The sequence below is a fragment of the Pelodiscus sinensis genome, chromosome Z (assembly GCF_052426305.1).
Source record: "Pelodiscus sinensis isolate ZL-2025 chromosome Z, ASM5242630v1, whole genome shotgun sequence".
Taxonomy (NCBI): domain Eukaryota; kingdom Metazoa; phylum Chordata; order Testudines; family Trionychidae; genus Pelodiscus; species Pelodiscus sinensis.
Window position 1 is genome coordinate 36554252 of NC_143085.1, and position 22597 is coordinate 36576848.

Sequence of the window (22597 nt, forward strand, 5' to 3'; positions counted from 1 at the left end):
GGACACCTTCCTGGAGCTCTGCGAGTGGCTCGCCCCTGCCCTGCAAAGAAGGGACACTCGCATGAGGCCCGCCATCCCCCTCCAGAAGCGGGTGGCCATCGCCCTCTGGAAGCTCTCCACGCCGGACAGCTACCGATCCGTCGGGAACCAGTTCGGCGTGGGGAGATCCACTGTCGGAGCAGTGCTCATGCAGGTACGGCGCTCGTCGGCCACCGAGCCGGGGGGGAGGGGGGCTGCGAGGAGGGGATGGGCCGCCCCAGGGACAAAGGGGGGGGCGGGAGGAGGCGAAGGCGCCCCGCACCGGAGGGGTCGGGCTGTCCCGGCCGTACTACACGCCGCCAGGGGGGTTGCTTCCGGGAGTGGGGCGCGGGGCACTGCCAGGGCACGCACGCTCCCAGCCACCCGGGCGCCCCACTGATTGACGCTTTGCTGTGTCTCTCTCCGCAGGTGGTCAAGGCCATCAACCGGGTGCTGCTCCGCAGGGTGGTCCGCCTCGCCAACCCGGATGCCGTCATCCGGGGATTCGGCGCCCTCGGCTTCCCCAACTGCGGGGGGGCCATCGACGGGACGCACATCCCCATCCGTGCCCCGGAACACCAGGCGTCCCGGTACGTGAACCGCAAGGGGTACTTCTCCGTCATCCTGCAGGCCGTGTGTGACCACCGGGGACAGTTGACGGACATAAATGTGGGCTGGTCCGGCAAAGCACACGACGCCCGGGTGTACCGGAACTCCTCCGTGTGCCAGCGGCTGCAGGACGGGACCTTCTTCCCCGACCGCCACATCAGGGTCGGGGACGTGGACATGCCCGTCTGCCTGGTGGGGGATGCCGCCTACCCACTGCAGCCCTGGCTCATGAAGCCCTACACGGGACACCTCAATCCCTCCCGCCAGGCCTTCAATAACAGGCTGAGCAGGGCCCGCATCGTGGTGGAGGGGGCCTTCGGGCGACTGAAAGCCCGCTTTCGATGCCTCCTCACCCGTCTGGACCTGGCTGAGCACAACATCCCTCCCGTGGTGGCGGCATGTTGTGTGCTCCACAATTTGTGTGAGCGGAAGGGGGAGGCTTTCTTGCCAGCCTGGATGGCTGAGGCTGACCGCATGGCTGGACACTACGGTCAGCCCCGCACCGCCGCCGTCCGGGAAGCCCAGCGGGGGGCCATCCGGATCCGGGAAGCCCTGCGGGAGAGCTTCCAGGTGGAGGAGGAGGAGGACTGACCTCTCCCTGCATGCCCCACCGGGGCCTTCTTCCACCCTACCCCCCCCTTCCCCTTTCCCCTCCCTACCTACTGTCAAATAAAGACACCTGTTTTTCCAACAAAAACGTCTGTTTATTTCACAGAACTGGGGTGGGGGAGGGAGGAATGAAGGTGGGAGAAGGGAGGGGGAAACCTGGGACGAGGGAGCTGGAAGGGGAGGGGGGGGAAGGGAGGAAGGGAAAGGAAAGCTCAGGGGTGGGAGTCTGGGTGCCTCTCCCGTCTCGCCACACTGCGGGTCCGGGGGCGTCGGTGGGGAATGGTTGTGGAGGGGGGGGCAGAGAGGACAGGGGGTGTGGAGGAAGCAGGAGCGGAAGCAGGAGCGGAAGCAGGAGGAGCAGGAGGAGCAGGGGGAGCAGGGGGAGCAAGAGGGGGAGCAAGAGGGGGAGCAAGAGGGGGAGCAGGGGGAGCAAGAGGGGGAGCAAGAGGGGGAGCAGGGGGAGCAAGAGGGGGAGCAAGAGGGGGAGCAGGGGGAGGAGGAAATGGAAAGCGGTCCAGCAGGCTCTGGAGGTGGCCTCGCAGGGCACGGCCCTGCTCCTCCAGGGCCTCCAGACTCCTCTGGCGCAGCCTGAGGTCCTCCTGGACCCAGTGGTCCTGGAGACGGAGCTGTCGGTCCAGGAACCGGAGGTGCCGCCTCTGGTAGTCCTCCTGGTTCCTGGCTGTCCTGCTTGCCCGGGCGCGGGCGGCTGCTGCAGGCGGTGTGGTGCGCCCTGCAGTCCCCGGTGCTGCAGCTGTGGTGCAAGAAGACCAGCGGTCAATTACCCCAGGGGCCCAGGTGTGTGAAACCCAGCTCCCCTCTGCAAGGCCAGGGCCCCTGCAGGATCCCCAGCTGCTGCTCCGTAGTGGGCAAGGCCCAGGCGCACGGTCCCGGGGCTCCCTCTCGCCCCAGCCCCCCGTACACATAAGGGGAACACGAGGGTACTCACAGGTGGATGCCTCCCCGGCCTCTGATGATGCAGGCGAGCGGCTCTGTGGCGTGCCTCGGGGGTCCCGGGTCCTGGGAAGGCTGGCGGCAGGCTCCTGGCTCTCAGAGCCCTCTTCCTCCTCCTCGGTGTCCAGGAGCGGTCCCTCTGCCCCGGGGTCAATCACGTCCCGGGGGGCAGGGACGGCATGAGGCCCCAGGATGCGGTCCAGGGCATGGAAGTGGGGGCAGGCCTCCGGGTCAGCCCCTGGCAGGCAGGCCCGGGAGTAGGACTGCCGCAAGTCTTTAATCTTGCAGCGCACCTGCTCCCGGCTGCGCTGGTGGCCCCTGGCGGCCAGGCTGGCAGCCATGCGTCCATAGACGGCCGCGTTCCGGTGGCTAGTGCGGAGATCGTGGACATTTGAGGCTTCCCCCCAAACCTCGATGAGGTCCACGATCTCCGCACTTGACCAGGCGGGCGCCCGCCTTTTGCGCCCCCGGGCAGGCTCCCGGGAGCCGCCAGGCTGGTCGTGGGGAGCAGTGGAGGGCTGGGAGCCCTCGGATGGCTGGCTCATCCTGTGGCAGGTGCAGGCTGTGCAGGCACGGGTGCTGGCAGCCTTGCAACTGGCACAAAGTGAGTAGCCAGCCCGTGGCCCTTTAAGGGCTCCGGGGCCGGGAGGGGGGCAATAGAGTTTCCCTGGTGTTGGCCAGAGTGGCCACCAGGGAAACCTGGGAAGCCTTAGCCTCCCACTAGTTCGAACTAAAGGGCTACACAGCCCTTAGTTCGAACTAGCTAGTTCGAACTAGGCGTTAGTCCTCGTAAAATGAGGTTTACCTAGTTCGAACTAAGCGCTCCGTTAGTTCGAATTAAGTTCGAACTAACGGAGCGCTAGTGTAGCGCATAGGAAAGTTAGTTCGAACTAACGTCCGTTAGTTCGAACTAACTTTCTAGTGTAGACATACCCTTAGAATGTATTTAACTCTATTCACATGGTCTGGAGAGAGAAAGGATGTGATAAATGTTGAGCTTTGATGTGCTAAACTCTGGACCATTCTCAGATGCACTCTGCAGACCTCTCATCCATCCAGAGTATATCACCACCATGCTCTGTGCATGAAGCTCCCAGGATGCAGCTGGAGGAAAGAGTGTGCATTGAACCAGTGGTTTTCAAATGACAGGTTGCGACCCATCACTGGGCAGCGAAATGTTGGGCACTGGGGCTTGTTGCTGCAGGGAGATCAGGTGACCAGTGGGGGAACTAAGGCAGCTCCCTGCCTGTCCTGGCACTGCACACTGAGCTGTACCTCAGAAGTGCTGGCAACAGGCCCGGCTCCTAGGTGTGTGTGTGTATGTGTGTAGAACTCACAGGACTCAGGGCATTGCCCCTGCCCTAAGCACTAACCCTGCACTCCCATTGGGTGGGAACCTGCTGCTGGCTACTTCTGGGGGCAGCATAGTCTGGGTGTCAGGAGAGGCAGGAAGCTGCCTTAGCCCTCCCGCTGCACTGCTGACTGGGAGCTGCTCAAGAAAAGCCCCTCCTCCCCTGCCCCGCCCCCCACCCCCAAAGCCAGAGCCCCCTACTGCACCCGAAAGCTCCCATCCTCAGCCCCACCCAGGAGCCCACACTCCAGTCAAATTACATTGGGTCGCGGCATCAACAATTTTCTTCAGCGGGGTCACGAGAAAAAAAAAGCTTTAAAACTAGAGACTCACCAAGTGCAGTGTTCAGCATTTGGCTGTCTGCTTTCATTATAGCTTGTGTCTGAAAGCAAAGGTCTTTATCCTGCATGACTGAAGATAATGGGAGATTTGCTATTGGCTTCAATGAAAGATTAGGGTCTCAGTGTACGCACAACATGGGATACATTAGCAACTTACTACCTTGTAGGATGGAAAGGTATCAGTCTCTGAAACCTTCCTCAATCAATTATGTCTCTTTTTACATGGTTTATTTACAAATTCAACTGTCCCAGTGTAAGGGTTCGTGAATCATCTGGGATAAAATAACCTTTGCTCAATCCGTACACAGCAGACATTCTGTTTACACTTCTTTGATTCTGTTCAAGCTGAGCAAATCATTTACTTGACAAAGTCCTTCTTTTTTTCCCCCCGTTTACAAATTGCCTACAGACTGTTCATGAAATTCTCAAATTCCTTTGTTAATTCTTCAGCAAATACTGAATATTTTCTATTCATGCCAAGTGACAGGGTCCATAAATCATGTAGCATTGTTTGTGTTCCCCAACTGTTCCTGCTGCATATTTATATAAGTGAATGTTTAATTCAGAGAACTTTTAGGGAAGGCTGGAGTATTTATTCAGACTTAAAATTTATTTTACACGTGGATTTGCACAAGTGAATTACTTGAAGGTTAATGAAGAGCAAAAATAAATTTGCGTGACTCTTTTTGCAGTATTGGAACACTTCCAGTGCTTCTTATAACAACAATAACTGGACAGCTTTTGGCTGTAGACACGTCTGTTTTAGGGACAATGGTATAGTTAAGCACTGCTACCAGCTTTCATTAGAAATCTCTGTTTTCTACTATTAAGTAACCACTCTGACCAGAAGCTGTGAAAGAACCTCAAGATTATGGCTGGCATTGTAAGGCAGCAGCATACCATATCCAGCCACCTGCTTGGTACGATCCAGAATTAACCCCCATACCTCCTACAAATAGATTGTTAATTCTGTGTGTCTCTGGTGCCTTTGGTCACTGGCTCTCAGCATGAATTCCTCCTTGCACAACTGCTGCCTGGAAGGTGAATAGTATTGGCCTCTCTGGGTTTCTCCAACAGTAAATGTGACCTTTTTCAACTGCCCTCAGAGCAAGGTTGGGCAAGCTGCAGACCCCTCCACATCCCACTGAAGTCTCTAGGAGTGAAGGACATTCAGCACCATGCAGGATGAGGCCCAGAGTCTTTTAAAACTCAGCCCTGGAATGGAAACACCAGGGCATACAGGCCTAAGATGTCAGAGGAAGAACTCAATTTCAGCCCCATGCAGAGAGCCAGCACTTAAGTACTACTTCACCCCTCTGGCAAGATTGTGTCCTGGTCCAACATAGCCTTGCTGGGGACCAAGGGGGCATAGAACTGATTGACTTTGTATGCAGCTCAGCAATGGCTGGGAGAGAGAAGAGCTTGAACATCAGACTCCCCGCAGGGGAACAGATGAGGTAAGGAAGGGTGGAGCCCTGGTTCTGCCGTCCTGTGTGCCAACCAGCAGAGCCAGCCAGTTGTGTGGAGGAATGTAAGCCGTCCCCCACAAAGGGATGTCACAACTTTCTCAACCCATCCCAGAGAGCAAGCTGAGCAGGGGAGACTGTGCCATGGGGTGAAAATTTTGTCCCAGGGCTCCTAGAAGGAGACGCCCCATCTTCCAGACCAATCCAAGGTTCAGTCTCTCTCTAAGGTTCCGGGACTTATGCAGTAGTCTTGGCCTGGCCTTGATATACATCTGAATTTCACTTGATGGTCTCTTTTTCTGGATGCCCCCTTAGCGTTACTTTTAATGGGAACTTAGATCTCTTAGAAGCAGCATTGAAAATAGCAGCCTTAAAATGTTACAGATGCTCATAACAACATGCAAACACAATGTAAAACAAGCTGATGTACACAGCAGCTGCCCAAAGGGGAGGGAGCATCCTCACAATGCAAGCTGCCAAGATTATGTTATTTGTTAATATTTCACCTCAATAGAAGACTCTGAGGCCTTTTGTTTTCACCAAATTGAGCAAGAAAGCAGCTGAATTCCCAGCTACTGAGAAGCGAATCTATCCTGTCGTGTGGAGGGGAGTGCATTTCCCCATCAGTACACCAGGAAAATAATAGAATACAGCAAAACCAGAATGCAGCCAGTGAACTCTATTTAATTGAGACACATCTTCCCGGAGCTGAGGGATTATTTTAATTAGGGTTATTATCAGTATATCTGAAGCTTGCTTTTTTATCAATAGGTTGTTTTACTGTTGTTTTTAAATTTACAAATGGCTGATAACAGATGTGTTGGCCAAAGCTCTGCATTTTCTCCCCAGGAGATTTAACACGTTGCTGCCTGTGTATCCAGTCTACTTTGCTTTTTTTCATTTGGCTGCATCTCCCACCTCAGCTGTGTCTTGTCTGCTACTGTGTGGCCCCCACTTCCACAAAAGAGGAGCAAAAGCCATGTCACAGGGCACTTTTTGTACCACGTTAACCTGCACAGGCAAAAGATGAACAGAATGACCTGCTATGTTCTTTTCTACTCTAACTCCTAGGTTGGGGAGTTCCATGAAGGAAACTAGTCAGATGTCCACTTACATTTCTCCCAATAAAGGGAAATAAAAGACCTGGAAAAACTACATTTGAGAAAGATCTGGGTGATGTTAAAGTCTCTCCAAGTATTGGAGCATCCCCAGGAGCAACTGTGATTGTGTGCAGTCCAAACTCGGATATTTCTTTGCATGTTTTTATGAACTGAAATGCTATTCCCCCAAGGGCCGCTCACTCTGTGATACCCAAGCTTTCATTATTTACTCTGACAGGCGGCTGGCTCTTGCACTAAGGCCTGTCGCTGCCTGCACTACAAATCATCTCTCACCTTGTCACCACAGAGATGGCAATTTTACAGCTGGCACCTTCAATCAAGTGAAATTCGCAGCTCGCGCACTTTGTCTCTGTCGTGTGATGAGTTGGGAAAGCGGGCTGAAGAAAGCCCTTCTAGCTGGAATCTGAAAAGACTCAAAAGCAAATTAAAACTATAAAGTTAAACCTGTGAGTGGTAAAAGAGTGAAATCCCCTTGTGAGTAGCTCCAGCTCACACAACCATTATGGCAATTATGATGGGAAAAATCATTGTTGCTGATGCTGTTGGTGAACAATAGAATCCAAGATTGTGACACTCTCCTCCCCCTCCCTCCCAGTGATTTAAATTGAGTGTCTTAGTTTTTTTACAATCTGGCGGCATTTCAAAAAAGAGCTTTGTCTTTAAGCAGTTTGTACCATATTATGTAAGAGGATAAGCAACCCAGAAATATACAAAAATGTCCTTTTACCCCCGTACTCTCTGCAGGTCTGTTCCCAGATTAGTTTTATGAATGAGCTGCCTCCTCCCTCACATCCTGCTCGCATAAAGCCCAATTTAGCTGAATCTTAAAACTCTCAGTGGGGGAGCTGTGTTAGTCTGTAAGGGTATGTCTACACTGCCACCCTAGTTCGAACTAGGGAGGCTAATGTAGGCAATCGAAGTTGCAAATGAAGCCCGGGATTTAAATATCCCAGGCTTCATTTGCATCTTGCCGGGCGCCGCCATTTCTAAATCCCCGTTAGTGCGGACTCCGTGCCTGCGGCTACACGCGGCACGGAGTAGGTAGTTCGAATTAGGCTTTCTAATTCGAGCTACCATTACTCCTCGTGGAATGAGGTGGAACGGTAGTTCGAATTAGAAAGCCTAATTTGAACTACCTACTCCATGCTGCGTGTAGCTGCGGGCACAGAGTCTGCACTAACGGGGATTTAAAATGGCGGCACCCGGCAAGATGCAAATGAAGCCCGGGATATTTAAATCCCAGGCTTCATTTGCAACTTCAATTGCCTACATTAGCCTCCCTAGTTCGAACTAGGGTGGCAGTGTAGACATACCCTCACTTTATAAAAACAACAAGTAGTCCTGCAGCGCCTTAGAGACTAACAAATATGCATATATATACAACATCATGAGCTTTTGTGAGCAAAACCCACTTCTTCAGATGAGTGGAAAAAAAGAGCGGAGAAAAAAGGGGAAACCTCCACATTTATAACAGAAAGAGAAAGGAGAGAGGGAGAAAAAAAAAACCTGTCAATAGTAGTGCCAGCACTAATGAGGCTAATTTAGTGGGCTGTGTCTCATACTTAGCTTTTGATGTCATTTGGCTGTTGAATAGCTCATCCAGTTCAGTTCTTACAACCTGAGAGAACATAAGAATGGTCATACTGGATCAGACCAAAGGTCTATCTAGCCTAGTATACTGTCAGCCAACAGTAGCCAATGCCAGATGCCCCAGAGGGAGTGAACACAACAAGTAATCATCACATGATCCCTCTCCTGTCATCCATTTCCAAATAAACAGAGGCTAGGGACACCATTCCTACCTATACTGGCTAATAGCCATTGATGTACTTAACCTCCATGAACTTATCTAGCTCTTTTTTGAATCCTGTTAAAATCCTAGCCTTCATAATGTCCTCTGGCAAGGAGTTCCACAGGTTGACTATGTGCTGCTTCCTTTTGTTTGTTTTAAACCTGCTGCCTATTAATTTCATTTGGTGTCCTCTAGTTCTTATGTTATGAGAACAAGTAAATAACTTTTCCTTGTTCACTTTTCCCACATCAGACATGATTTTTTAGACCTCTATCATATCCCCTCATGGTCTCCTCTTTTCTAAGCTGAAAAGTCCAAGTCTTTTTAATCTCTCTTTATATGGCAGCCGTTCCAAACCCCTAATCATTTTTGTTGCCCTTCTCTGAACCTTTTCCAGTGCCAATATATTATTTTTGAGATGAGGCAACCACATCTATACACAGTATTCCAGATGTGGGCATACCATGGATTTATACAGAGACAATAAGTATTCCCTGTCTTATTCTCTGTCCCTTTTTAAATGATTCCTAACATTCTGTTTCCTTCGACTGCTGCTGCACACGTGGAAGTTTTCAGAGAACTCTTCACAATGACTCCAAGATTTCTCTTTTGAGTAGTTGTAGCTAAATTAATCCCCATCATATTGTATGCATAGTTGGGATTATTTTTTCCAATGTGCATTACTTTATATCAACATTAAATTTCATTTGCTATTTTGTTGCCCAATCAGTTAGTTTGGTGAGATCTTTTTTAAGCTCTTCACAGTCTGCTTTGGTCTTAACTATCTTGAGCATTCAGTATCACCTGCAAATTTTGCCACCTCACTGTTTACCCCTTTCTCCAGAGAAAAAGACATCTTAAAGGACTGTGATGGAAACAAATCCCATGAATCAAAAGCTGAAGAGATAGGAAGGCACCCTAAGAATGGAATCTGCCTGCTGGCCAAAGCTAGTTAGCACTGCCTTACAGAGTGCGCTGGAACAATTGCCAACTTCACTCAGAAAGGAGAAAAGATCCTGCATTTGTTTCATTTTATTTTTGAAGCTAGAAATAGGGTAGGTTAACACAGCTCTAAAGGCTGTTTCAGCAAAATCAGAAAAGAACATGAGGCCTAAACCCAAGATCAAAAGTCATCAGAGCATGTAGCCCTACTAGGACATGCTGTTAGCATTCCAAACAGAAGGAAATGTTCAGGAATTTGGGGCTCTCCTCACAGGATTTGTGGGTTTGTTTTAGCCTCTGCCATAACACCACAGCTCTTGATGGGAGTTAAAAGAGTCTGATGTTTAAAAGCCCGAGACCCACCAGGTTGGAGTATAGTCCCCAGATTTTCTACAGACTTCCTGGATGACCTAGAGGAAGTCAACTATCCACTCCCTCCTCAGTTTCCCACCGGTAGGATACTAGTCCTCCTTTTCTTCCACCTTTTATCTGGTTTATCTTTTCTGTTCAGGCAGTAAGCTATTTCTAAGCAGTGATGGTCTCTTATCCAGTGTTTGCATATGACTTTGCACAGTGGGCCGTTATTTTGTTTGAAACTTGTAGGTTCTACTCGAAAAATAATAGTAAAGATATTCTATAAGAAAATATATCATTTCTATGAATGGTTTGTTAGCCATCTCTGGTGCTGTTTAGACCCTGGGCTGAGTGTCGATAGCTTTCCCGAATAAGAGCTAATGGCGGCATATGTTTTTCTAGGAAAAGCAAGTAGAGGAGTTGTCTGCAGTGAGGCAGACCTTACAAGCAGACCTGGAAACCTCGATTCGACGCATTGCAGATCTGCAGGTCGCCCTTGAAGAAGTGCAGTCCAGCGATGGAAGTGATACAGAGAGGTATTTAGACAAAACCCAAAGCCACAAGACAAAACCAAGAAGGCCAGGTTTATCCCTGGGGGAAGCATTCTAAACTGAATGCTGATACACCCGGGACCATGTAGCCCTGATGCCTCTACGTGTGACTGAAATAGGTCATTGGTTCATCTTCTACCTTCATGTACATCATCCCATTCAGATCCGCCGATGTGGGGAGGGGAAGGGGAAGTTGCCCCGGGGCCAGAGAGTTTAAAGGGGCCCAGGGCTCCTGGTTCTCACTGCTGCTAAGGGGAGAGGGTGTACCGCATACTCCAGTGGCTCTCAGGACTACCTGGGGGCTGGAATGATGTGCTCCAGGTGTCCTGAGGGCTCCACCCCATCTGCCTGATGCCCCGCCTCTTTTGGGCGTGTGAAGCCTAGCCCTCTCCACTTTGCCTGCAGAGGCTATTGGTGCCCTTGTCCCCATTCAGCATAGTTTATGAGTGTCACCTATTATGCAAAATTCTGCATGTTTAAAAAATTGTTCCAAAAATTCCATTTTCCACCAGATGCAGTCTTTCCTTCAGGGAGGAGATTCTAATCCCCTTGTGTTTGGTGTCAGAAATCTAGCTGTGGTGTTTTGTTTTGTTTTGTTTTTTTTCAGAACAGGAAAGCTTTCTGCTGTATGGCTTTTCACCTTGTGTAGTCATTTGAACCAGGGTAAAAGTGGAGTCCTCTGTGCTTAGCACAGCATGGCAGTGTTTTAGCACTTGTGGAAATGGCTATCCAAAGTGAAGGGACAATGGGAAAACCAGGCCCTAATTGTGTATTTGTCCTTCAGACTTTTCCAAAAGAGCTAGTTGGGTTGGTGGGTAACATCCATTTATAGTATCACAACTGAAGCAGACTCAGGCCAGTGCTGAAGGGGTTTGAATTTGATAATAAAAAATGTTAGCATTGGAGAGTTAAAATGATATGCTTAATTTTCAAAGCTCTCCTCCCGATTGTTAATCAGCTATTAAAACCACCGGGAGAAACATTTCCATTCTTAGATGCAATAATAGTTTTACTGCCAGTGTCACAAAATGGTCTCACTTTTCGGGAAAACGCATGTTCCCGGCAGGAGGCTCAGAAGTGCCAGTTGGAATTGAAATCTTTATTCTCCAGCACATTTCACGCTTCCTTCCTGCAGAGAAGTGTTTGTGACCTTTTGTGCTTTCAGACTGCTGGGCCAAATGAGCCCAGTGCAAGTCAAATTTGCCACCGCAAAACATTGACAAAGGGCCTTGAGAAAGGCTGTCCTTGGATACATTTAAATATAACATTCTCCTTCAAATTAAAAGGCAGAATAATTCCAGCATTGCAGTCTGTGCTCAACAAAACAAACCACTGAATGATCTCCAAATCAGTGGAATTTCCCTCAAAACCCATGATGCTCTCGTGTCTCTCCAGTGGTAATTACCTACCTGTTCTTCCCAGATCTGTGTTTGAGACCTGTTCTTGTTCATCTAAAGTCATTCTTTGCCTCTGCAGCCTTCACAGAGTCAAATACAGTCTGAAGCTTCCTTTCTGTTACTGATCTTCACACAGCTCTTAAATATTTTTTCTCTAACGGTAAAATCAGTCCAGTGCTGGAAGTCTTTCTAACCACTTTTTAGTCTTCTTGACTGCTTTGGAGTATCTCTTTCCCAGACAACCTCCAGATATGGCTATTGCTCCTGCAGCAGATCTAATAGGATGTTCTTCCTGAAAATAAATCTGTCCCTTCCCCACTCTCCCTGTAGTGATTACCAAGCGCCTCTCTTTTTGTAAGAGGAAGTCATCTGGAAGGGCTCAGTCTTAAAGGGGCATGCATTGGATTGCACTAGCCATAGATGCTCATATCAGAGAAGGATGTTTTCACAGAGCATCTAGTTATCAATTTCTGACAACTAGATGCTCAATAAGTTGAAGTTATTGATTAAAAAAATAGGCATGACCTTTATTTGCCTTCAAAATTAAGGTTGAGTAGGGAGAGAAAACCAGTTTTTACAGTAGAACCAGTTAGAAATGTTTGAAAATGGACAAGAAAACATTTTCATTCAATTTCTGTTCCCCATTTTTTATTAGCTCCTTTTTGATGACAGCTGTCCTCTCCTTTCCCTCATTGCTATGGTGGCATTATGACACACAGAGAGAAGGAGTAGATACATAAAAATCTTTCCCCAATTATTAGGAAAGGGTGAAACCCAAAAGCTCATAAATGCCCTTTTTAATCAAAGCTGCTTTCAAAGACAATAGATACTTTATTCCTGATGGAGAAGTATATCTCAGCAGGGACTTTCCAGGTTGCTGGGCTGAGAGAAATGAGGTTTTGTCCTCTTTACAGTTATTTACCCCTCCCGAGTTACCATAGCATAATGTCTAATGATGCTTCCTCTGCATCCACGGTTTCAAGTCTTAGTGAGGTAGACACATTATTAGTCTGTAACTTTAAAAACAACAAGCAGTCCTGTGGCACCTTAGAAACTAACCAAAATATATTAGATCATGAGCTTTTGTGGGCAAAACCCACTTCATCGAGTGTGTTTTAATCACAAAAACTCATGATTTAATGTATTTGTTAGTCTCTAAGTTGCCACAGCATTGGTCCATGGTTTCAATTTTCGTATTTCCCTGCAGTTTGGAACTTGTAACCAGTGGATCCTGAAACAGACGCAACCTGTTACTAACTTAAATTAATAAATTCAGGTTTTCTACTCAGCTATTCATTGAATGTTTGGGAATGAAACACCAGATCTGTGACAAATTAGCCTTTTGCATGTTGCAGGGGCTCTGATTTACAAATGATGAATGCCTGTGTTTTACCTCTGACTTCAGCGGAGTGAACTGCAGTGCACACAGGCGTGGCAGTAACATCACGCCCCTCACATATTGCAATATGTAGATCCTAGGAAAATCAACATGCTCTGATGCAGAACAGCAGATAGCATTGTGGCTCCCAACAGGCATAACAATAGTTCTCATCGCATTAGTCCCTTTTGTCAGCCCACAAACCTGGGCAAAGTGTTTGAGCATATTACAGGATTGTTAGCTATTCGACTTGCACATCATACATTAGCAGCAGTGGGCTCTTTGACTGGCGCACATCAAATATACCACACACACATATACCCCGTGTGCACAACAGTAGCATCGGTGTGTGTCTGTGGGTGTGCATGTGCCTTTCTTCTGTGGTGGGATTGGTGTTCAGGAAATACTTTGGACAGGTAGGAAGAGGCCTTGTTAGCTCTGCTGCTCCTTGCCCCCAAAAGGTGGATGAGCAAGTTGTGTTACAATGAATCTGCAATGTTTTTTTGATCTCCTCAAAGAAAAGCTGATGCTTGTGATTCAGTACAAATCCATCGCCTATTACAGTGATCTTTTGTTCCTTCATTACAGTGTCCAGACAGCCCGGGAATCTGCCTATTCAAGAGGAGATATGTAAGTGAACATGAAGACCTGCTAGTGGGTAAAAGCTTTTGAAATCTTTTTGTGATATTGACTCAGAGTTGTCAAAATCTCATTTGGCAAGGATATGTCAATACCTGGTGAGAATGTGCTCGTGCTCTTATTAAATGCACTTTGATTATTTTCAGATGGAATGTCAGATGGATTGCCTTTGCAATACACTGCAGCTAGACTGATATTCTACGCTTCCCCAGATATTCTGCCTATTAACCCAAGACAGATGGCCTTACTTTATTTTTATTTGCCTGGTCATATTTGAGAAAATTAAACTGGCCTGTACTTTCAAAGGAATTGACTTTCTTAAAGGGAATCAACCTGTCAGCAGGGGACACCAATGTTGGGGACCAAACCCGTGGCATAGTGGGAAACCCTTTTGGGAGGTTTGAACCCACTTCTAATGCAGATCTGGAGGACTAATTCAAATGTGTTTTCTGACTGAAGCCATCATCCTTGAACTGAACATGCAGTGAATAAGATGATGATTCTGTTTGCACACAAGCAATCTGGGTTACAGAGTGTTTTCACCAGCCAAAGTGGGAACAGACAGCTGAAGTGGCAATTGCACAAACATCAGATTGCCTGGAAAAGTTTGTTTCATATGTGCTGAAAGGAGACTCTGAGCCAGTCTATGCTACCGCTTTAGAAGGCCGGAACAGTTTCTCTCATCTGGAGGATTTTTTTTAAAAGATTAGGGATGAAGGGACCAATACAGATCAAACAAAAGCCACCACAAACTACCACCCTGAGAGAACCCATGTAGGTTTTAGACATCTTTCCCTCACTTCATTTTTCATGTGCATGGCTTGGTTTGACATGAGATTGCAGCACAAATTCTACAATCTGTGAGAGACTGGGGATAGGGTTGTTTCCAGTCCCGGAGCCTTGCAAAGTCAGGAGAGAGAGCCCAGGCAGGAGAACATTTTCAAATAGTCCATTTTCCAGTGTTCCTTAGATCCCCTTGCAGTCTTTGGGGAAGGAAGGCATGCCAGAGTGAAATGCTGCTGTGTTATACTTGCAGGGACAACCAGTCTAGCTTAGGCTCCACTCTGAGTCTGGAGCCAGAAGAAAGCCTCAAATCCTGGCTGGGATCTTCACTGGGATGGTCATCACCTTCAGTTTCCAGTGTTGCTGGGAGTCTCTCTAAGCAGTCCACAGGCAGCTGCAGCCTGAGGTAAGAGATGCCCAGAACTGTCTTAGACCAAAACATGTCAGTGGTAACAGACGGGGTGTGATGCAGGCCGAGTTGTCTGTAGATACTTTGAACACTAAGGGTGTGTCTAGACTACATGCCTCCTTCGACGGAGGCATGTAGATTAGCGAGATCGGAAGAGGGAAATGAAGCCGCGATTAAAATAATCGCGGCTTCATTTAAATTTAAATGGCTGCCCCGATCTGCCGATCAGCTGTTTGTCGGCAGATCGGGGGAGTCTGGACGCGATGCCCCGACAAAGAAGCCTTTCTTCATCGACACAGGTAAACCTGGTTTCACGAGGCTTACCTGTGTCGATGAAGAAAGGCTTCTTTGTCGGGGCATCGCGTCCAGACTCCCCCGATCTGCCGACAAACAGCTGATCGGCAGATCAGGGCAGCCATTTAAATTTAAATGAAGCCGCGATTATTTTAATCGCGGCTTCATTTCCCTCTTCCGATCTGGCTAATCTACATGCCTCCGTCGAAGGAGGCATGTAGTCTAGACACACCCTAAGGGTATGCTTCCTGCAAGGATGTTTACTGGATCTGTCAAAAAAGGCTTTCTTTCTTGACTGATCCCCTTCTAGACTGCTGCTTTTTGCCAACAAAGTGCTGAGTTGGCAATACACAGTGGACATTTTTATGCAAATTAGGCATGGGATATTTAAATCCCTGCCTCATTTGCAATGTCAACCTGCCTAATCTGCATGTCTCTGCTGACAGAGGGATGAAGTCTAGACATACCCTCATTGTCAAGGTACCAGAGAGGTACCAGGCATAGAATCAGGAGAACGTCCCTTTCCTAGAACCTGCAAGAACTGCAGTAGTATCCAGTTGGAAACCTTGTCAGGGTGCAACAAGACAAGGTGCTACCAGGCTACTCGTATTTGAAAGGTAGAGTATTTCCTGTGTAAAGTCACACTTCTGCAGCTTGCCCAGTTAGAATGATAAAAGAAGCAGGTACAATGCAAAAACATGTTGCTAGCCAACACCAATTCTTCCACACCAGTATCCTTCACTTGAGCAGACCTCCAAAGCAATGGCATTAAGTTGCAAAATAAGTTACTATCTGGTGTTTATTTCTGACAATTGTTCATTGCCCTTTTAAATAAAAGAGACTGCATTCAACTAGATAAGAGCAAGTGCCTGGTGAATGTTAAAAAGGGTTGGATTTTCTGTTAGGATCAACATCCAGAATTCTGAGTCACAAAAAGTTTGGAAAATCTTAAGAATACCATTCAGAGTTCCTCATTTCACACAACCTTTATCACATCTGTCACGTCTTCATCTTTCATACTCTTCATTACTGCAGTATCATGTTATAACCAGTGGCTCCCAACCTTTCCAGGCCACCGTACCTCTTTGAGGAAACTGATTTGTCTTTTTCCCCCTAAGTTTCATCTCACTTAAAAACGTATACAATCAGACATAAAATACAAAAGTGTTGTTTCACAATATTCCTGAAAAATTGTTGACTTTCTTATTTTAACTTCAGGTTGAAACTCCTTAATCTGGCACACTCTGGTCCAACAACATCCGTGGTCTGGCATGATTTTAGTTAGCCAGATGTCTATTTATCATGGGTGTGGCCAGCTTTCCTGCAGTCCCATAAAGTTTGTTTATAGCCAGCAGTTCTAGCTTTCAGTGTTCTGTGCTGTTGTTAAGCTCTAATTTACCCCTACATGTCTTCTAAGAGCCCAGCAAGCAGTGGGAGTGTTGATAATACTGCTAGACAATATTGACCTCCTGTGGTCTGGCAAATTCTCTGGTTTGGCACCCTCAGGTGCCAAGGGTGCTGGATTAGAGAGGTGGAACCTGAATATCACTGTAAAAGAAATAATTTGGAATATAAATATTTTACTTACAATTCAGAGTTTAGTATATAGAGCAGTATAAACCAGTCATTGTCTTTATTGAAATTTTTGTTTGTACTGATGTTTCTAGTGCTTTTTATATAGCTTGTTGTAAAACTAGAGAAATATCTATATGAGTTCATGTACTCCTTGAAAGACCTCTGTATACCCCCATAGGTACTTGTATCCTGGTTAAGAACCTCTGTAATTTTTCAGAATATCTGCTCCCCTTGCACTTGATGGCTGCCGTAGCATGATACAATAGCGTTTACAGAATGAGTTGGAAGACTATGGTCTAACATGATACATGAGAGGATTTTGCAATGGTTGTATTGGATGCTGTAACAGACCCACACCTTGATGTTCTCCAGTTTATCTACAAGAACTGTGTGGCTGCTGTCCTTCAAGGAAGCAATGGAATCATGAAGTGAAATCCTGACTCCATGGAAGATGGAAGGAAGGAAGTGTGTGTGTGTGTGTGTGTGTGTGTGTGTGTGTGTGTGTGTGTGTGTGTGTGTGTGTGTGTGTGTGTGTAAGAGAGAGAGGAGAGAGATTCAGAGAGGCTATATTTGGTCACCAAGCATGTCACGATACTATTGATCAATCCCACTGAAAGGAAACCAGGATTTGGGACCTACAGCACAAACCAAGCTTGAACTTTTTAAATTTAGACTTCTTCCATGGTGTATTTCACCTCGTACCTAAGAATGTCACTGGCATGCTGGGAAGGGAAGCATTATTGTCTCCATTTTACAGATGGGGAGCTCGGGCTTTTCTACGCTGCCACTTTACTGCACTGTACCTTTCTCGCTCAGGGGCGTGAACCCTGTTCCCACCCCTGCATGCAGAGAGTTACAGTGCTATACGGCACCATTGTAAACGAAGAGTGCTGGGAGAGCTCTCTCCTAGCTTTGCAGCTCTGATTACACTGGTGTTGAAGTGCTCCCACTGCTGGGGTCTAAACTTAGCGGCTGTGTCTACACTGGCACCCTTTTCCGTAAAAGGGATGCTAATGAGACACTTCGGAATTGCAAATTCCACGGGGGATTTAAATATCCCCCATGGCATTTGCATGAACATGGCTGCCGCTTTTTTCCGGCTCGGGGTTTTACCGGAAAAAAGCGCCAGTCTAGACGGGATCTTGCAGAAAATAAGCCCTTTTCTGGAAGATCCCTTATTCCTACTTTCAAGATAAGGGATCTTCCGGAAAAGGGCTTATTTTCCGCAAGATCCCATCTAGACTGGCGCTTTTCTCCGGCAAAACCCTGAGCCGGAAAAAAGCGGCAGCCATATTCATGCGAATGCCGCGGGGGATATTTAAATCCCCCGCGGCATTTGCAATTCTGAAGTGTCTCATTAGCATCCCTTTTATGGAAAAGGGTGCCAATGTAGACACAGCCAACAAGTGTAGACAAAGTCTCCAGCTCTCTTGAGTCCCAGGCAACTGTTTAACCACAAGCTCATTCTTCTACTCTTGAAGCAGTTCAGTGGCTGGCTGACAGCATTTGCAGTGTAGGGCATGCTTATTCCAAGCCCTTTCATTTGGGATACTCTGTCAATTTGCAGCAGAATGAAGCCGGCAATAGAAACCAGATCTGGCAGCTGCCATTGAAATGTCTCTGTTTGACAGGATAAGGTAGGCCAGATGGACATCTCTCAGTGTCACAGACCAGGGATGCTTTGCTGGATGGTAATGAGGAGGGGGGTTGCCAAGCTCAGACTAGTGCTCTTCTTCTGTCTGTGCAAAATATTGTTCCCACATGTACAGCCAGAATGAGCCATCCAAGAAAATATAGGAGGGAGAACTGAAAGTCCAAAGTACCGCTCTGTTCTCAGTGTGGATTGTTAGGTCTGGATGGGAGTGCGGGGAAGCCTCTGAATAGAAGACGTGGGATGAATCAGCTGTCCAAAATGACACACAGCTGTTTTCTGTAGCTAAAAGGTAAATCTACACCACAGGGAGCCTTAATATTACAGCAGGCAATGCAGCTCCAGAAGCAATATCCATAACAGCATCCCAGTGCTTTTGCTAAACAAACAACAACAAGACAGACTTTGAGTAAGATCAAAAAAGTTGAAAAGTCCTACTCAGCAACAGCGAAGAACAAATAGTAAATGCATGGTTTTGTGTCTGGATCTAGTAAGGATCCATTTCATTGGGCTACTAGGTCTCACAAATAGTGGTAAGCTGTCGGTTGTCTCATATGAAGTTTGGTGAACAATGTAAGAGCTAGGGTGAGAGAGAGGCTGTGATCAATGTAAGAGCTAGGGTGAGAGAGAGGCTGTGATCAATGTAAGAGCTAGGGTGAGAGAGAGGCTGTGATCAATGTAAGAGCTAGGGTGAGAGAGAGGCTGTGATCACACTTGTTGCAAACTTTGAGTGAGAAGCATGATGTTTTTCCTGAGCTTCTGTGATGAACCTCGGCCCTGGATTCATATGAGCAGCCGTGGTCAGGAGTCTCTTGGGTTGCCAGCTGCCTATTCTTAAGAAGTGGCTATTGCCTCCAACAATCATGCCACTGAAGTTCAACAGAGCTCAAAGTTCTTGGAGCTCACTGAAAACATCTGGTCCAAATGCTGATATTTTGGTGTCACCATCACGATCTGCAGTCCTCTGAAGGGCTGCCTCAGGTCTAACATTCTGCTTCTGTCAGGAAGTGTGCAGTAGCCATTGGCTTCAGAAAGAGCTTGTTGTTTGTTGAAGGCTGCGGGGATGGTGCTATAGCCACATCTGCGAAGTAAAGTGGAGTAGGAGAGTAGTTCAGGTCTGTGTTTGCTATTCAGACGAGTGCTGTGTTGCCAGTGACTTGCGTTTGCCCTTTAGCAGTCTGGTGCTTTGCCAAAAGCTCTAGCTGCCACTGGAGGCCTGAGCAAACTTGCCCATCTAGGCCGAGCAAAATGACACACTGAATTATGTGCCAGGGTACATGCACTTATTGTCTCTATGATTCCATCAAAACCCCTCTTGTTGGTGGAAGATAGAGACTTTTAAGGTCAGAGTGAGGTCTCCTGGTCACATGCCTGTTCCCACCATTGAATGGGGAGGAAAGAGGGAATGAGCAATTCCTTCCATCTCATGACTGCTTCAGCCTATGTCGCAAGGGCTGTCAGCCAGACCTGTTCCTGTACAGTGTGCCAGGATCTCAGCCAGAGGCATCATCACCCATTTGATATGGACAGTGGAGGGCAAACCTGCAGTAGATGTGATTCTAATCTGAATGCAAAAGCAACTGCAGACCCAAGTGAGAACCTAACGTAACTGCTGCAGGTGGCTTATTGTACGCTGACTGTTGCTCAGTAATAAACAGACCAATGATTGCTGGTCCCCAGGATTGCCTTTCGACTCCGTCCCAATCGTCACAGGTGGTAACATCTACTGATTTCACATTTACTTTCTTTCAAGCTAGTGTATTTTTAAAATAGTAGTGGGTTAAATAGCAATCAGTTTGCAAATATCGCTGATGGTTTCATCAAAGTGGCTTATCTGGCAAAAATACTTCATTGCATTTTCAATACTTGCTGTCTCATTAAAATAAACACAATTTCATAGTTTGTTCAACATGCATGTTTGCATAACGCACCAACTAATGAACTATTTTAGTCTGCTAAGCTTCTCAAACAGCCTTCACCATGCACCTGTCGCCCTCTCCTCCCCCCAATATTGTCTAATTTTCAGGTATGTGGAGGGGAACTGAGGAGACACCTGTAGATGTTATTACAGATGAGCCTTAAAAAGGGGGTGTTATCACACAATGGCAAAACAGTACCAAAGATTATGAAGAATGTCTTGACAAGTATTCACTTTATGAATAGGTCATAGTTTGACAGATCACACCATCATTTAAGGTAGCTGCCATTTGAAGTAGAAACAGGAAAGTTATATGGTGGGGCATAATTGTGAGGTTAACATCGTGTTGTCATTAATTTTAATGTATTATTTAAAATTTCTGTAGAAAAGTGACCTCCTAATCAAGTCAGGGACTATAGAATCATTGGTCCAGAGACTGTGAAAATGTTTCAGGCTATGGTTTTTGCAACATGTGGAGAAGGAAGCTCAGTGGGAAAGCATGGTATTTAAGGTCAAACATCAACTCAAGGAAGGCAGTCAGTTCCAAACCAGGATCAGTGGAGTGTTAGATGAAAGCCGCTACTTCAAAACCCCACTTCAAGCCAGATAATATGACTTGACGTATTCTCTAGAGATGATTTAAAGAGATAATGCAATCTATCTGTGGATTTGGGTGCCGCACACTCACATATTTACCATTCAGGGAACATTGTATATGAAAGTGTATAAATGTATGACATGTTAATTTTTAAGAAAAATGTAAACAAGCTGTAAACAAGTTGGGCCATGGCATGTATAAGCAGCGAGACAGCTAGATACTTAAAAGACAAGGCACAGCTTGGCTCACCGCTGTGAGAGACTAGAAATTAGCCCCAGGAAAAGGCTGGAACATAAAGCACATATAAAACAACAGCACAGAGGCCATGTGTGCTGTCTTTACTTGCAGAAAAGAATTTACTCCCAAGAATAGCTCCGTGGAAGCCAGAGAGATTCCTGATATGAGGAAATGCTACTCTGCCTAAGGAAGTTCCTCCGTCGTACCTTTGGGATCTTCAGACAGACAGTGACTTTACAACCTAGATAGAACCAAAGAACACTAGAACTGGAAGGGACCTCGAGAGCAGTGTTCCCTCTAAACTGCGCAGCAGTTCAGTTTCACATGTGATTCATCAGCCCTGCCCAGTCAGAGGTTCAGAGCTCCGTGCACAGAGCTCACTGACTACTCGGGGCTGATTAATCACCCGTGAAGCTGTGCTGCCTCACAGCACAGAGGGAGCCCTGGTCCAGAGGTCTTCAAGTTCAATCCCCTGTGACCATGCACAATCTAAATCATCCCTGGCAGATGTCTACCCAAGTTGCTCTTAAATATCTCCAGTGATGGAGATTCCACAACCTCCCTATGCAATTTATTCCAGTGTTTAACCACCCTGACAGTTAGGAAGTTTTTCCTAATGTCCAACCTAAACCTCCCTTGCTGCAGTTTAAGCCCATTGCTTCTTGTCCTACCCTCAGAGGCCAAGGAGAACAGTTTTTCCTCTCTCACCCTTGTACACCCATTTAGCTACTTGAAAAGTGCCTACATGCGAAGAACTTACATGGGCAGAATTTTCACATGTCCTCAGATTGAGGTCTGTGTTGCAGCATTGCCAGGAGGTCTGTATATGAGAAGGTGCATCACTCCATTGGCCCAGGGGCTGCACAGGGAAGGGAATCTAGCCATGCTCCCAGGAGAGTGGTAATTTGGGTGGACCAGTTTCAAATAAGCTACCCCTCTCCCCAGATCAGATGCGCCAGCCAAGGCGCTGCTCACCCAACACACACTTGCTTTCTCCTGCATATCCAGAACCAAGCCCAAGGAGGCTATGCAGGCACACAAGAGGTTTGTGTGAGTGGCAGAGCAAGAGGGGAGGTTGCTCCCATTGCACATCTCTTGCCCACACAATCCACACACAGTCTAGCTCCAAGTTCTTGCCTGGATTGTGCACCTATTTGTTTCATTTCTATATACGTTATCTGACTTTCTGACATGAAGCCATCACAAAGTGGGGTTTAGTGTGCACCTGATGTATAGCTACCCTGGAGTTGTGTGCAGTCAGTCTGATATGTAGTTGTGCTGCAGTTATGTGATTTTTCAGGATTAATACTAATGTCTTCCATGTAAAGTTAAACACTGTGGGTATGTCTACACTACAAAGTTAATTCGAACTAACGGACGTTAGTTCGAATTAACTTTGATAGGCGCTACACTAGCGCTCCGCTAGTTCAAACTTAACTCAAACTAGCGGAGCGCTTAGTTCGAACTAGGTAAACCTCATTGTACGAGGATTAAGCCTAGTTCGAACTTACTAGTTCGAATTAAGGGGTGTGTAGCCCCTTAATTCGAACTAGTGGGAGGCTAGCCCTCCCCAGCTTTCCCTGGTGGCCACTCTGGCCAACACCAGGGAAACT

At 47.1% G+C, this 22597-nt stretch overlaps 1 protein-coding gene across 5 annotated transcripts in view; it reads left to right on the top strand.

Annotated features, from left to right (window-relative positions):
- MYO18B (myosin XVIIIB) overlaps nt 1-22597 on the top strand; it is a 248737-nt gene that overhangs the window by 189832 nt on the left and 36308 nt on the right. For 4 of the 5 annotated variants that reach the window (XM_075898877.2, XM_075898879.2, XM_075898880.2 and 1 more), the window contains 3 exons: nt 9957-10090; nt 13469-13510; nt 14556-14708. In XM_075898877.2, coding sequence (XP_075754992.2) covers nt 9957-10090; nt 13469-13510; nt 14556-14708 — 329 coding nt within the window. Of the gene's footprint in view, nt 1-9956; nt 10091-13468; nt 13511-13665; nt 14221-14555; nt 14709-22597 lie in introns of those variants that run through there. The other variant, XM_075898881.2, reaches the window with a different exon arrangement.